Source organism: Callorhinus ursinus, unplaced genomic scaffold (assembly GCF_003265705.2).
Source record: "Callorhinus ursinus isolate GAN/ISIS: 27379988/994484 unplaced genomic scaffold, GSC_fseal_2.0 scaffold12, whole genome shotgun sequence".
NCBI lineage: Eukaryota > Metazoa > Chordata > Mammalia > Carnivora > Otariidae > Callorhinus > Callorhinus ursinus.
Genome location: NW_027397074.1, coordinates 77112847 through 77126829, shown reverse-complemented (window position 1 = coordinate 77126829; position 13983 = coordinate 77112847). Strand labels below are relative to the sequence as shown.

General features: G+C 48.4%; 1 protein-coding gene across 6 annotated transcripts in view; it reads left to right on the top strand.

The window, feature by feature from the left end:
• HIPK2 (homeodomain interacting protein kinase 2) overlaps positions 1-13983 on the top strand; it is a 186762-nt gene that overhangs the window by 51761 nt on the left and 121018 nt on the right. For 5 of the 6 annotated variants that reach the window (XR_012380366.1, XM_073899270.1, XM_073899268.1 and 2 more), the window contains exon 2: positions 4669-5752. Coding sequence is in view for 5 of the 6 variants with exons in the window: in XM_073899270.1 (XP_073755371.1) it covers positions 4669-5752 (1084 nt within the window). In the remaining variant the exon portion in view is untranslated. Of the gene's footprint in view, positions 1-3016; positions 3107-4668; positions 5753-13983 lie in introns of those variants that run through there. The other variant, XM_073899269.1, reaches the window with a different exon arrangement.

The window sequence follows — 13983 nt, the reverse complement described above, 5'->3', positions numbered from 1 at the left end:
GAAAACTGAATTTCTTGTTAAACCATTAAGGCAGAGACAAAGAGGCACGTAGAATTACCTTGATTTGAACTTCTTTTTTTTTTTAAGATTTTATTTATTCATTCATGAGAGTCAGAGGGAGAGGCAGAGGGAGAAGCAGGCTCCCAAGGAGCAGGGACCCCGATGCAGGACTCGATCCCAGGACCCTGGGATCATGACCTGAGCCGAAGGCAGACGCTTAACCATCTGAGCCACCCAGGTGCCCTTGATTTGAACTTCTAAAATCAGGGTCTAATTTTTCCACTTACCTCAGGAACATAACCCCATCACTGGACTAACTAGCTTTCAAAGTAGGACCCTTGCGAGAATGAATTGGAAAGGGTAACTCTCAACTGTCCCAGACAGAGTCTGGTGTTTGCTCACCCTGTCCTTAAAACATCCGGCCCAGAGCCTAGTACGTACTTAGGTGCTCAAGATTTTAAAATCTGGAGAACCATGATAACCCTGAGGAATGGTGTTTGAGTCTGAGGCAGCAGGCGTGGTGAAGGGCATTTCTAGCCATGCACATCTCCTCTCTGATCCTGGGCATCCATCACCAGAGGTAGCCAGTGATGATTTCCACAATTTTATGACCCTTGGCTGTCATCCCAATAACAAATAAGTCATAAGCCATCCTCTTTCCATCTGTAAAATTCCACTTCTGCACCCTGGCCTTTCTACCAAAATGTTTTTAAAACAGTGAAAATAGAAAGAGCCACTTCTCCTTTATGTAACATCAGCGTATTTCCTCTACTACCACCCAACTCTCTCTTCCCCAAGTACTTGAGGATTGAGGAATGAGGGGCAGACTAGGTAGCAAAGGACAAAGGAAATGCTTATTTGTTTGGCCTCCGGTGGTTAAGTTACTAAAAGTGAAGGGATTGGTTATTTCTATATTGTATACAACATCTAAAACAATATGAATATTTAATACTGATAGCTATAGGAAAAAACATTTTCAGTGTTCTTGCAGAGTTAGGGGGAGGTTGACTTGAACAAAAAGAGGAATAGGAAAAAACAGGTAGTGTAGATTCTGACTAAGCAAGCCAAAATAGTCTCGTCAGGCAGAGGGATGTATATGGAGGTATCATTTTGCATAGGTAGATACTGGAATTCAGGATCCAAACAAGAAGGGAAGCCTCTGTCAGATCTACGGGATCAGGGTGAAGGTGGGGTTCAGAGCATGTGTCTGGTGTCAGGCTGAGGCTGCTTGTGGGAAGTCAGAGCACGTCCAGGCTGAAGTACAAACAGAACGTGAGCACTGACACCAGGACAGGAGCTGCCTAGCCCCTGCCTTGGTTTTTTAAAAAGTCTTGGTTTGGGTGGGAAAATAGTGGCAGGTTTTTCTTTACTCTCCAGAGGAAGGCCAGGTTCCGTAAGGGCCTGTGACTGGTCATTGCTCTGTAGCCAGAGAACTAAGCTCTCAGGGAGGCCTGGCCAGTTAGAGTGCTTTATTCCGTCAACTGAATGCCTACCATGGATAATAAGCTTGGTTTAATACTGGGGAAAACACGAATATGAAGTATAAACTGTAGCTCTTAGACCCAAAGTATAGCCTGGTTATGGAAACATGACCTAAATGTGTAAAAAGTGGAATGGCACAAAAGATAAGTAATTCAGTTCAACAAGACAAAAGAGATTTTGCAAGTCAAAAGTGCAATTTGTGGCCAAATGGATAGTACATATGGGTAAGTGCCTTTGGGAAAGAGATACGGGAATGATCAGTGTGGGTTGGAGAGGTCTGGGAAGAAGAGGGATCTGAATTGTCTTGTCTTTGAATAAATTGAGAGAAAAGGTGAAGGCGTGCCAGATGAGGGAATGGTGTAAGAGTGTGGAGGTAGGGCGTGTAAGAGACATTCTAGAAACAGTGAGTAGAACAGCTTAATTCAAGTTGGAGGTTGAGAACAGTTACCAGTTGGAGATGAAGCCAACAACGTAATTGAAATCGAATGTGATGATGTTAAGTTAAAGAGCCCTCCACCTTATCATGTAGACACTACGGAGTCATTGAAAGTTTTTGAACAGGGCGCCTGGGTGGCAGAATTCGTTGAGCGTTCAACTCGGTTTTGGCTCAAGTCGTGATCTCAGGGTTGTGAGATTGAGCCCCACCTCTGGCTCCACACTCGCTTCGGAGTCTGCTTAAGACTCTTCTCTGCCCCTTACCACACACACTCACTCTCTGTCTCTGTCTCTAAAATAAAGAAATCTTTTAAAAAAAGAAAAAGAACATGTTTTTGGACAGAGGAGTAACATGCTTAGAAATATTCTAGGAAGATTAATCTGGCGGCTGAATATGGACAAATTAGAGGGAAAAAAAAGACGGCTCAGGTAGACCAGATGTTTGTGTTTGGTCCAGTCCTACTAGACAATGCTTTAACTGTGGAAGTGGCAGCAAGAACAGAAATAAAGAGATGGATACAAAAGACATTTTGAAAGAAGGAGAAATTACTAAGACTTAGCACCTTCTTGTCCTTGGATAAAAGAATCATCATCAAAGGTAAATCCACATTTTTGGAACCAAGTGGCTAGAAGAATATTCTATGAACAGAAAGGGGGATGTTAGAAAGGGGTGCAAGATGGTTAAATTTTTAGGAAAAGATAAGGGAGTTCAGCTTTGGAAGATAGTCTTTGATGTAGTGGGAGGCAGAAATATATTCATGGAAGGTAAGAGGGAGAGCCTGGCCTGGCCTGAAGGCGGGAGTCGCCTGCATAGACATGACAACTCAAACTGTTTGAATGATTGTCTTCCAGAGAGAACAGAGTCAAAATGTTGGAAATGCCAGCATTTTAAAGGAGGAAGAGGAAAAGGAACCACCGAGGCACACAGTGTGCAATCAAACACTGGAGGAGGAGATTACAGATTCTCATAAACACAGATAAGAGCATCAAGAAGGAAGTTGTGGTCAGCATATCAGATGTTGCCGGGAGGTCAGGGGGAATAGGGGCTGAAAAAGGCCCTCGGGTTGGGCAATTAGGAAGTCGTTTACCTTTAAGAACACAGAGCTATAGTGTGTGAATGTGCTGGGGTGAGGGCCGTGGATTAAGGAATGAGTCTTGAAGAAAAGGGAACATAAACCACTGATTACAGGTGAGAAGAAGAAAAAAACTAAAGGGGAAGAGTATGGCTGTTACTCCTCTTGGCTTTTAAGTTGGGAGTGTGTGTGTTCCGCACACACTTGGAGGCAGAAGAAAAAGATTAAGTCATTGACTTGCTCGGCAAAACTTTATTAAGTACCTAGTAAGGACTTGGATCTAATTAACAGGCAGAAATTGAAAGCTGTAAGAGAAGGAGAAGACAGTGGAAGGAACCAGAGAGGAGGAATCATGAGAATGGGAGGAAATTTGGTGTTGAAAAGGAGAGACACAGCTTCCTCTGAGACCGGAGAGAAGGAAGAAAAGATGGGGGGTGGGCACAGAGTCAGGAGTGTTCTGAAATGAAGAGAATAAAGGTAAAAAGTACAGCTGCTGATGTTGGGCTCCTGGACAAAGTGGAAGGTGTCTGCTGGGAGAGAAAGGGTGGCCAGGGTGACAGGGGACCAAGTGGGAAGGAAAAGGTTAAATGACCACTCTAGGTAAGGCAAAGGGGTCAGAGACATGAACATGAGGACAGCTAGACACCAGCGGAGCTTGATGAAAACCCCGCAGTTCTTGTGCTTCTATGAGAAATGTTCATCAGCTGCAGTTAGATGACGAGCAGTGTTTGTTTCTACTTTCACCTTTAAGAACTTGCCTTTTATCATTGTCTTATTTTTTCTTGATAGTTTCCTATGAATTTTTGTTTCTAGAATCACCATAATTGTAAATTGTACAACTATTCCAGAGTTACGGCCTTCTAGATTTCTGTGGTTATCTCAATTGTGGCTGAGATATTGGCATGAAATAATAGTACTTTCTAGATAAACACATTGATAGATGAACAGGAAAAGTTAGTGAGTGGAGCCCATGAATGGTGCTACCTACTCCTCCCCCAAAATAAATAAATGTTTTAACGCTATAAAACATATACAATGTTTTATTTAGGCCATCTAAATGAAAATATCAGACTGACTGCTGATCTCCTCAGCCCTACAGAATTCATTTAAGATGACTAAGATCCCAGGGGGTAATTATGATTCATCCAGAAGCTAGCAGGTCGTGAGTGGCTCCAAGATTAGACCTATGTGGGAAGATGTTTCTTCAAACAAGCTAATCTGGGGTCTGTGACAAGGAACAGTAGACCATTGGGACAACTTAGTATGTAACAGTTAACTGGCCCACCTGATACGGTCCTCGGTTTTAGTAGGATTGCAACGCAGTGAGAATTGAAGAATCTGTTTCTATCACAAACAATATTTATTAAAAAAATAAGTAATGAACAAAGCTCTGATATTCTCATTCTGTATCTGAATCTTGATTGTATTCCCTACTGACTCTACAATTCTTCCACCCTCCTAATGGTGGCAGGCGGAACACTCCAGAACCTCCTTGGCTTCCCGAACTGAGCGGCCAGAATGTGCTTCCGGGGCAGGGGGAGGGAGGGAAAAGATTCACTTTCCCCACCTTGCTTTGAAGTGGAAGGAAAGTATTCTATAGGACCCAAGCCACTGGTCCGAACTGAGATGGATCTGCTGAATTCATTCATTTAATTTAATTCACTCCTTTTTCTTGTAGGTATGGCCTCACATGTGCAAGTCTTCTCCCCTCACACCCTTCAATCAAGTGCCTTCTGTAGTGTGAAGAAACTGAAAGTAGAGCCGAGTTCCGCCTGGGACATGACTGGGTACGGCTCCCACAGCAAAGTGTATAGCCAGAGCAAGAACATACCACCTTCTCAGCCAGCCACGACAACCGTCAGCACCTCCTTGCCAATCCCGAACCCAGGCCTACCTTACGAGCAGACCATCATCTTCCCAGGAAGCACCGGGCACATAGTTGTAACATCAGCAAGTAGCACTTCTGTCACTGGGCAGGTCCTCGGCGGACCACATAACCTAATGCGTCGAAGCACTGTGAGCCTTCTTGATACCTACCAGAAATGTGGACTCAAGCGTAAGAGTGAGGAGATTGAGGACACGAGCAGCGTGCAGATCATCGAAGAGCGTCCGCCCATGATTCAGAATAATGCGAGTGGGGCCACTGTAGCCACTGCCACCACATCGACTGCCACCTCCAAAAACAGTGGCTCCAACAGCGAAGGTGATTACCAGCTGGTCCAGCATGAGGTGCTGTGCTCCATGACCAACACTTACGAAGTTTTAGAATTCCTGGGCCGAGGGACGTTTGGGCAAGTGGTCAAGTGCTGGAAGCGGGGCACCAATGAAATTGTGGCCATCAAAATCCTGAAGAACCACCCATCGTATGCCCGGCAGGGTCAGATCGAGGTGAGCATCCTGGCCCGCTTGAGCACGGAGAGTGCCGACGACTACAACTTTGTCCGCGCCTACGAGTGCTTCCAGCACAAGAACCACACGTGCTTGGTGTTTGAGATGTTGGAGCAGAACCTCTATGACTTTCTGAAGCAGAACAAGTTTAGCCCCTTGCCCCTCAAATACATTCGCCCAGTCCTCCAGCAGGTAGCCACAGCCCTGATGAAACTGAAAAGCCTAGGTCTCATCCATGCCGACCTCAAACCAGAAAACATCATGCTGGTAGATCCTTCTAGACAACCGTACAGAGTAAAGGTCATCGACTTCGGTTCGGCCAGTCACGTGTCCAAGGCTGTGTGTTCCACCTACTTGCAGTCCAGATACTACAGGTGAGACGGCTTGCCCCAACACAGGAGATGCCGAGTGCCCTCCTGGCATTCACAGAGAGTGTGCAGCAGGGGTCACTGGGGGGGGGTCCTGGGTACGGCTCCCACAGCAAAGTGTATAGCCAGAGCAAGAACATACCGCCCCCCCATCTCTTGAATCCTGGCATTCATCTCTGTGAATGCCAGGAGGCGCGTAAAATTACACGCCTCCAGTTGTTGCCCTCAAGTGACTGACCATAGTTTGGTCAGAAAATTAGGACATGCACATGGAAGTGATGGTTAGAAGCCACGTGAGAATGGAGCCAAGTAAGCTGCTCGGCATAGGTGTTCAGATTCTGAAGGGATTCCTGGAGCCTGGGGTGAAGGGCCGGGCAGGGGTGATTAGGTCCTGGCGGATGGGGAGGACCCAGATATGGGCAGGGTCGGGGGGGGAGGGGAGTGCATCATTGAGGTCACTGCCGCAGGAAATCGCAAGACTTGCTCAGGAGACAAGGAGGACACCCGCCTGTGAGGCCCTAACGGGTCTGTAGGTGACGGCAGGTATGATTGAAAGGATAGGTTGGGGGGTTGGGGTCTTAAATACCCGACTAAGGAAGGGGTTGCAACTGTATCCTTAAACACGGAGCAAGCACTGAGGCATCGGAACAGGTAGCAGGGTGGTGAACAGAGGGTAGCGGGACGAAAGCGATGCTGGGAAGATGACTTATGTCCCTGGGGAGGGAGAGGTGTGGCCCAGGCGCCAGTCAGCCCACGCCTGTGGTGGAGAGCTCGGGTTTGGTCAGGATGGAGGGAGGACTGTGGCAGCCTGGGGAGGGAGTGCAAGGCTTGCATTCCTTCCCTCAGTCAACAAGGATTGACTGCACTTCTAGCACATGTCAGGCACATTGCTGGGCATCAGGATACAGCACGGATAGCAAGGCCCTCGCCGTCCCAGAGTCTCTAGCATACTGGCTCCCAGCCCCGGCCACGCATTACAGTCACCTGTGGGGGTGTGGGTGGGGATGGGGTGAGGGGTAGGGTTGGAAAATCACCCAGCTTGGGTCCTAATCCCCACCATGAACTGAATCAGCCCCTCTGGGTGTGGGGTCCTGCATGGGTGTTTTTTAATGGCAGCTCTGGTGGGATCCAGATGAGAAAGAGCACTTGTTTCGGAGTCTGAGAAACCTAAGGTTGACCTAGATCTGCCCCCTTCGCTAAGCTGTGTGGTGTGGTCTTGTTGCCTTCCCTGTGCCTTTACTTCCTCACCCATGAGCTGGGGAGGTCTGGTCGCCAGCCTCCGGGTTGCTGGGCCAGTGGACTGCAGTCACACGACCCAGGTGCTTCCCTCACTGTCCAGCTCGTGGGTCAGTCAGTGCGTGAGGAGTGGAGAGAAGTGGGAAACGGGAGAGTCTGTTCTGGGGAGACTGTGCTGGGCTGTGTTTGAGGGGACATCGAGCAGTCCAGTGAGCATGGAAGTTGACAACAAACTTCCTAAAACTCCCATGAGAAGATAGGACTGACACCCGTTTAAGAGGTTGTCATGTAGACTATAAAAGCAGAGTCCCAAGACTCATGTGCCTGAGCACTTGTGCCCTGACACTCCGATCGGGGGTGTGCTTTCGCCACACTTCCTTCCAGGCCACAGAGAAAGGCTGCAAAATGTGCTAGAGCCTCAGCTGACCGCATACCCATCCCAGAGGCTGACCTCCCCCCGTTTACCCATCCTCAGCCTATGGGTCTCAGGAGATAACTTCACACCCCCATCCCTGAGAGATCTGAGCCCCAGGTCGTGCCCCTTCCCGCTCCTCATCCAGTGGGGCCCTGCTGTGTCTCTGCCACGGCCCATCCCACCCGCCCCCCCATCTCTTGAGCTACAGCAGCTCTTCTAGGCTCTTCTCCTGTCCTTCCCCCTTCATCCAGCGGCTAAGGAGGAGCCTCTTCTGCCCCCCTACCTCCCTGCCAGATTCAGGAGGGAAGGATCTACCACTCACTTGCAGTCTGCTGTCGGTCCCCGTGCTCTGGAGCCACACACGTTGGGAAGCCAGGAGCCCGGTGCTGTGGCCACGGAGGAGGGGGCGCCTGGGCTTGGAGCCTGCAGGAGAGGGCCCTGCCTGAACCCTGAGGGAAGGGTTGAAGGAGGAGGGTGTGCAGGGGTGAGACAGCAAGCACATGTTCTCTTTAGGAAGTGCCCTTCTTTGAAAGGGAGCTCTGGCTGGTGTCATTGCGGGTCACCTTCACAGGTCTGGGAAGGAGTAACTGGCGCTCAGGCTTTTAATACTCAGTTACCCGAAATTGCTGCTTAGCGAACAGATACCAGTTTTATTCACCTTCAGTAGAAATTGAGCATGGCGACTTGTAAAGAGACTTTTAAAAACTGTTCGAAAGGCAATGCATATTGAGAGTAAAACTTGATGGATCAAGTAAGTTGGTTTTGGGATTCTTTATGTACTCACGTCTTCTCGCCTTCTTGTGCCCACGTGACACTTCCCACCCCGCCTCCCACCAGGATGGTCTCTGCCCCTGGTGCCTGGGACCCAGCTCAGGGAGTCTGGTGGGTGTGGAAGGCTTGTTTGCAGATAGTCCCGGGGCTCTCCTTAGCTCTCCTCTCCCCGCCTTCTACCTCTGGCCCCTGCACCCCCATTTCCCTCAGAAGGCCCTCCCTCTGGGTACATTATCCCCTTTCTTTGACCCTTAGGTGACTGCTGCCTAAAATTCTGGGCAGGCAAACCTCTTCCTCCTCGTGGTCACCTTGGCCAAAAAGATGAGTATCCTTTGGGTCCTTATGGTGGGCTTCCGTGCCCAGCTCTGGTTTCAAAGGACACAGCCCACATGAAAGCCAGCCCAGCTTTTCTGCCTCAGGTGATGCTTCATCTTAACATTGGTCCCCGCGTTCCATGCCCTTCCGAGGCCTCATCTGAACCCCAGAGTGGTTTGCTGGCATAGTGAGCAGTGCAGGTGCTTGACAGTCTTCGGCCCTGTGTGTGTTAGCCCTAGCTATCTGTGAGGGACAGCCAACTCCAGGCCACGATTATCAAGTTGATTTTTCTCAATTCCTTTGCCTCTTATGGGGACTGGGAGCAGGAAAAAACTCTACAATTGTCCATTGTTGATCTGAGAAGGAAGACATTTTCAGCCACATCTTGAGAGAACATGTCTGTGTTTGAGCTGTGCATCTAAGGAGGATCCACACCGTGGGTCCATACTTCCCTAGGGCCTGGTCCTCCTGGGGTCCCCTGTGTCTGTGTTGGGTGATTATCCCCTGGGACCTCTCACTTTCAAAGGGGAGGACACTCACATGTCCCTCCTTACTTGAAATGGGATAGTATTAAATACCTTACCTTATTCTCTTCCCGGACAAGTGACATGGAAACAGGATGACACAGAGAGATGTTCCTGTCCTCGGCCTGAGGTCCATGGAAGGATGGGTGGTGTGACGCGGAGGAAACTCCAGGATTGGGTTGGCCGAGATTGGGGGCATATCACTGTAGAGGCAAGCACGACGTGTGTTTTTCAGGAAACAAAGGCTCCTTTTTTAGATTTTTACATCTGATGCACGAGTATCCCCTTCCCACTTGACCTTCCAACTTGAAGGTCTGTTAACATAGTTAACTGCCGAATCGCACTGTTTCTCAGACTGTATTGTGCATAACAATCACCAGGAGACCTTGTTAAGAACACATTTCCGCCAAGATCCTGCCCCAGACCCACCAAATCAGAATTTCCAGAGAAGTGCCCCCTGAGAAAGTCTCCACCCTGTTCTCACGCACGCGCGTGTGCACACACACACACACACACAGAGTCCACTGCAGGGAATTGGATGTGAGCTTGTGCAGGGTGGTCTTCAGCCCACTCTGAGAAACGCTGCTGGGGAGAAAGAGATTTCCTTAGTGGTGTCACCTTTCATGTGCTCACACCCCAAGAAATGGAGTGATAGGTATTCCTCTTCACTGCCGTTACCTCACCTTGGAAGTCCCTGCCATTTCCCTGTGTGATTCTACACTGATGCCAGTTTTTGTGGGGGTTTTTGGTGTTTTTTTTGTTTTTGTTTTTTTGTTTGTTTGTTTGTTTCGGTTGAGGGAGAGCAAGCAGTAAATTGAGGTGGGGGTATTTCCACTATTGGCGAGACCAGGAAACTAAAAACAAGACCAAATATTAAGCTCTACTCTCCAGATAAACAAACAAAAAGGCACGCCATTCAGGCAAAGGATAGTCAGTGATTAAAATGTGTAGAGTTTTTTGTTTCTGCTCTGTGCTATTCAAAATACTCTGTCTAGACTTAGTTTGGAGCACTTAAGAACATTACTAAGACCTCAAAAAAATGGGGATAAAAATTTAGGACATAAAAAATGTCCATTAATCTCCTTCTTCAGAATAATCTAACCCTTTTTTTTTTTTTTTGTCTGATTCTTTTGGTTGCAGAGATTATCTTCAGGTTGGTTACGTGGTTGTTTGAGGTAGGGCAGAGATGTATTTTAGTTCAGTTCAATTCATCAGGTGTTCACCGGGAGCCTACCGTGTGTCCTGTGTGGGTAGATCTCCTAAAGGGAAGGAGGTAGAGGAAGATCTCTAATCTTGAGGAGTTTATGGTCTCTCTGAAGCGATCGAAGGACACCAACAAATCGCCTAGAGTAGAATTCTGGTGTTTTGATAGCGCAAATGTTTGATCACTCTGTAGATATTCATTGAGCCTGGAGGGGAACAAATCATGAGAAAAACCAGTTACAGAAATTCAGAGTCAATGAAAGATTTTGCCAGACGGGTTAATAGGGAAGATTTATAGAGCAGGAGCTGCATGGAAGGCATCTTGAGGTGGGTCGTCCAGGAGATGAGAGATGCGGGTGAGGGAGTCTGGGGCACAAATAAGGGAAGATGATGACGTCTGGAAGGAGTCGAAGGCTTGGGTTGGAAAGTAAGGGTTAGGGGAGTGAGGTCTGATAGGGGAGAATGTTAATGTAGGCATCGGGGTTTGGATTTAAGAACAGAGTAATTTAACGAAATTAAGGATGTTAATGAATTATTCAATTGGGATGACAAAAAAAAAAAAAAAAAAGGTTGGGGGGAGCCCAGAGGCTAGGAGACCGTAGTAGTTGTTCAGGAATAAAGGGAAGAGGCCCTGGATTATAATGCCTACCCCAGCAGTAGAAATGTGAACACTTTTAGTGCTTTTAACTTCCTGGGTACTGTGTCTGCATCATTGGCCCAGAGGGGATAGTTTTCTATTGTTTATTGACTGTGCTTTCTCTAAGGCACAATTCTGAAGCTCTGCTCTCTTTGGAACCTGGTGTCAGATCCCCCCACTGCTACCAAGTGATGGGCTCTGGAAGGAGAGTTGGGAGACTTCGCCCCAGTGCTGGCCTTCTGTGTCCCCAGCTAACCATGTTCCAGTGAGTCATTGGGAGAACGTCAGTGTGAGCCATCCACACTCCTGCGTCTGGACTCCGTTATGACCAGGGCCTGCGTTTGGTCGTGTGGTTGCTCAGAGTTGGTTCGGTGTATGGTTACGGGACTGTTTTTTCTCCTGTGGGTTGAGCTTGGCCTCCTTACCCCATCAGTAGGGGACAGGGGGCCTGGCACATTCCAAAGTGCCATACGCTGCGTCACTTCAGAAAAGGGGCACAGCTTCTAAAGCCATAAATATAAGTAGTTTCAAAAATGGCACAACGTACGCATATAATCGAGTATAAAGAATGCATGACTAGAAGTTAGGTTTGACTGAGAAATGAATCACATTGCAAGCATTAGCTTTTTAAATTAATTTTACTTTTATTACTAGCAGATAGATACAACCGGAAAAGGCTCTAGTTTATACCTTGAGGATATTAAGTGAAATATTCAAACCATTGACAAGCTCATCCACCCAGGGAGACAGTTATAAATATATGAAAGTATTCAGGGTTGCAGCTTTTCTGAGAAGTAACCAGTAAGTTACCTGGCTGTTAGGTTATCTCCAGTTTCCCTTTACTCGGCTCTAGGACCTTGAACTGTATAGAGATAAATTTGAAATTAAAATTTTCTTTGGTGGGAAGCTTTGTGTGTGCTTGAGTGTATCTGCCCAAGGGCCCCCTTCCCTCCTACACACACACACACACACACACACACACACACACACACACGTATGCAAGTTCTCACATGCACAAACTCAGTACCACAGCATAAACCCGTGCATGGCATATGCAGATCTGGGTGTGTGCCAGCCAGCACCTTGGTGACAGAAGCCAACACTCAGCCCTAGCAGGGACGCTGATGTGCATAGGTGTGTCCATCACAGCACCACATGGAAGGAGACACACAGACACATGCCACAGACATGCACGTACACACAAGGACACACACGCACACCTTCACAGACCACATGAGCAAACCCAAGCAACCCCAGAGGTTGAGGACCCTGGTGCAGGAGCCATGTTAATGCCCTGGAAACGGCCCAGTTGTCTGCCTTGCAGCAGGGATACTGACTACATGTCCCCAAACCTGAGGACAGTGGGACTGGAACCATGTTGGGGCTCAAGGGATAAACCAGTTGTTTCCAAAGTGTAGTCCAAGGATCCTCCTGCTGCAGAACCACTCAGGTGCCTTTCAAAAACGGAGATTCCTGGGTTGCAAAACAAATCTAATGAGCAGGCTCTCTAGCAGTGGGGCAAGGTGACATACATTTAAATACTCTTTACTCATTACATACTCTACAGCTAATTCCGTTAAAACTATTGAGGTATGATTGGCATCCAGAAATCTGTACGTATGTAATGTGTACACCCTGATGGGTTTGAAGATAAGTATACACCATGAAACCATCTCCACAATCTATGCCATAAACACATCCATCACCTCCAGAAGTTTCCTCCCACCCTCTTTATTCATCATCATCATCATCATCATCATGATTTTATTCTTTGAGAACTGTTGCTCAAATGGCAGGGCTTCCAGAATATGTCACCTCCCTCCCCTCCCCCCTTCCGCGGGTGTACCACATGCCCTGTCGAGAGGGAAAAAGCAGGACTGCGGGTGACAGCCTGGCTTTGAGCTATGGATCATTCACCTGAGTGGCTCATAGCCCCTCTGTGGGGCCCAGTTGGTGCCTGGCTTGTGGTCAGGGCACCTTATGCCCCAGTGGTGGTGACAGTGAAGATCCAAAAATAGTTGGTGAGATAGGAGAGGGTGTGTGTATCAGTGAACTGGGAAGCGGGTGGCTAGGAGGAAGTGGGCTGGTTGGGGGGGGGGCAGAAAGCAGATGAGCAGCAGAGATGATGAAATATGTCACTCTTTGTGTGATTTCTGGTAGATGTAGCACTTTCTGCCGGGTGGCGACCAGGCTCTCCCTGCAGCCACAGCTGGGTTTGGAGCTATCATCCCGATTTATGCATCGAACAAGTAGTTGTTTGAATTCCGAAGATGTGCCAGACACTGTGCTTTGTGCTGAGGTTTCAAGAAATGAGTAGGTGGAGTGCCCTCAACTATGCACTTCTGCCCCTAAGTCTGTAATGGAATGAGCTGTCCTTGGGGAGCCATTGGTTGGGTGTGCCAGGGCTCTGCTGTCCTTGTCTGCCCAGTGTAGACATCTCTCATTAAACTGAGAAGGGAGAGTGTGCAAGACAAGCCTGGAGTCTCCTTTCTCCCTTGGCCCTGTCGGCTTAAAGCCTGATGGAGGGTCAGGGCTCTTGGTCTTGGCTATTGGGCTGTGGCCCTCATTCCCAGGCAGAGGTGGAGATGATGGCATTGTGGAAATGAAGATCTTAGGTTGGGTGTCCCGAAAGCCGAGCCAGAGACAGCGCTTGGGTGCAGAGAGTCCTTTTGGGAGATCTCAGAAAACAGGAGCAAGGGAATGGGGAAGTGATACCAGAATTAGGGAGCTGCCCCATTCTACCTCCAAGGGGTCCACTGAAGGTCTTTGGGATTGGGCCCCAGAAGGGTAGAAGGCTGGGGCTGTAGTCCCCCCGAGGTTGAGGGTCATGAGCCTTTGTGTGGGCCAAGCTGGTATGAAGATTGGGTGGGCTGGGGCAGACCGAGAGAGGCTGAAGCAGAAAAGCAAGGTGACGTGGTGCACAGAGAGATCTGCCATGATGGCAGCTGAAATCAGAGAGAAAGTGACACGTGCCCCGAGAGGCCCCAAGATGTGTGCTGCAGCACTCTGGCCGGACACCCGTGTGCCGGTGTCTAGAAGTTTCCTCCCACTCTCTTTATTCATCATCATCATCATGATTTTATTCTTTGAGAACTGTTACTCTAGATGGCAGGACTTCCAGAATATGTCACCTCCC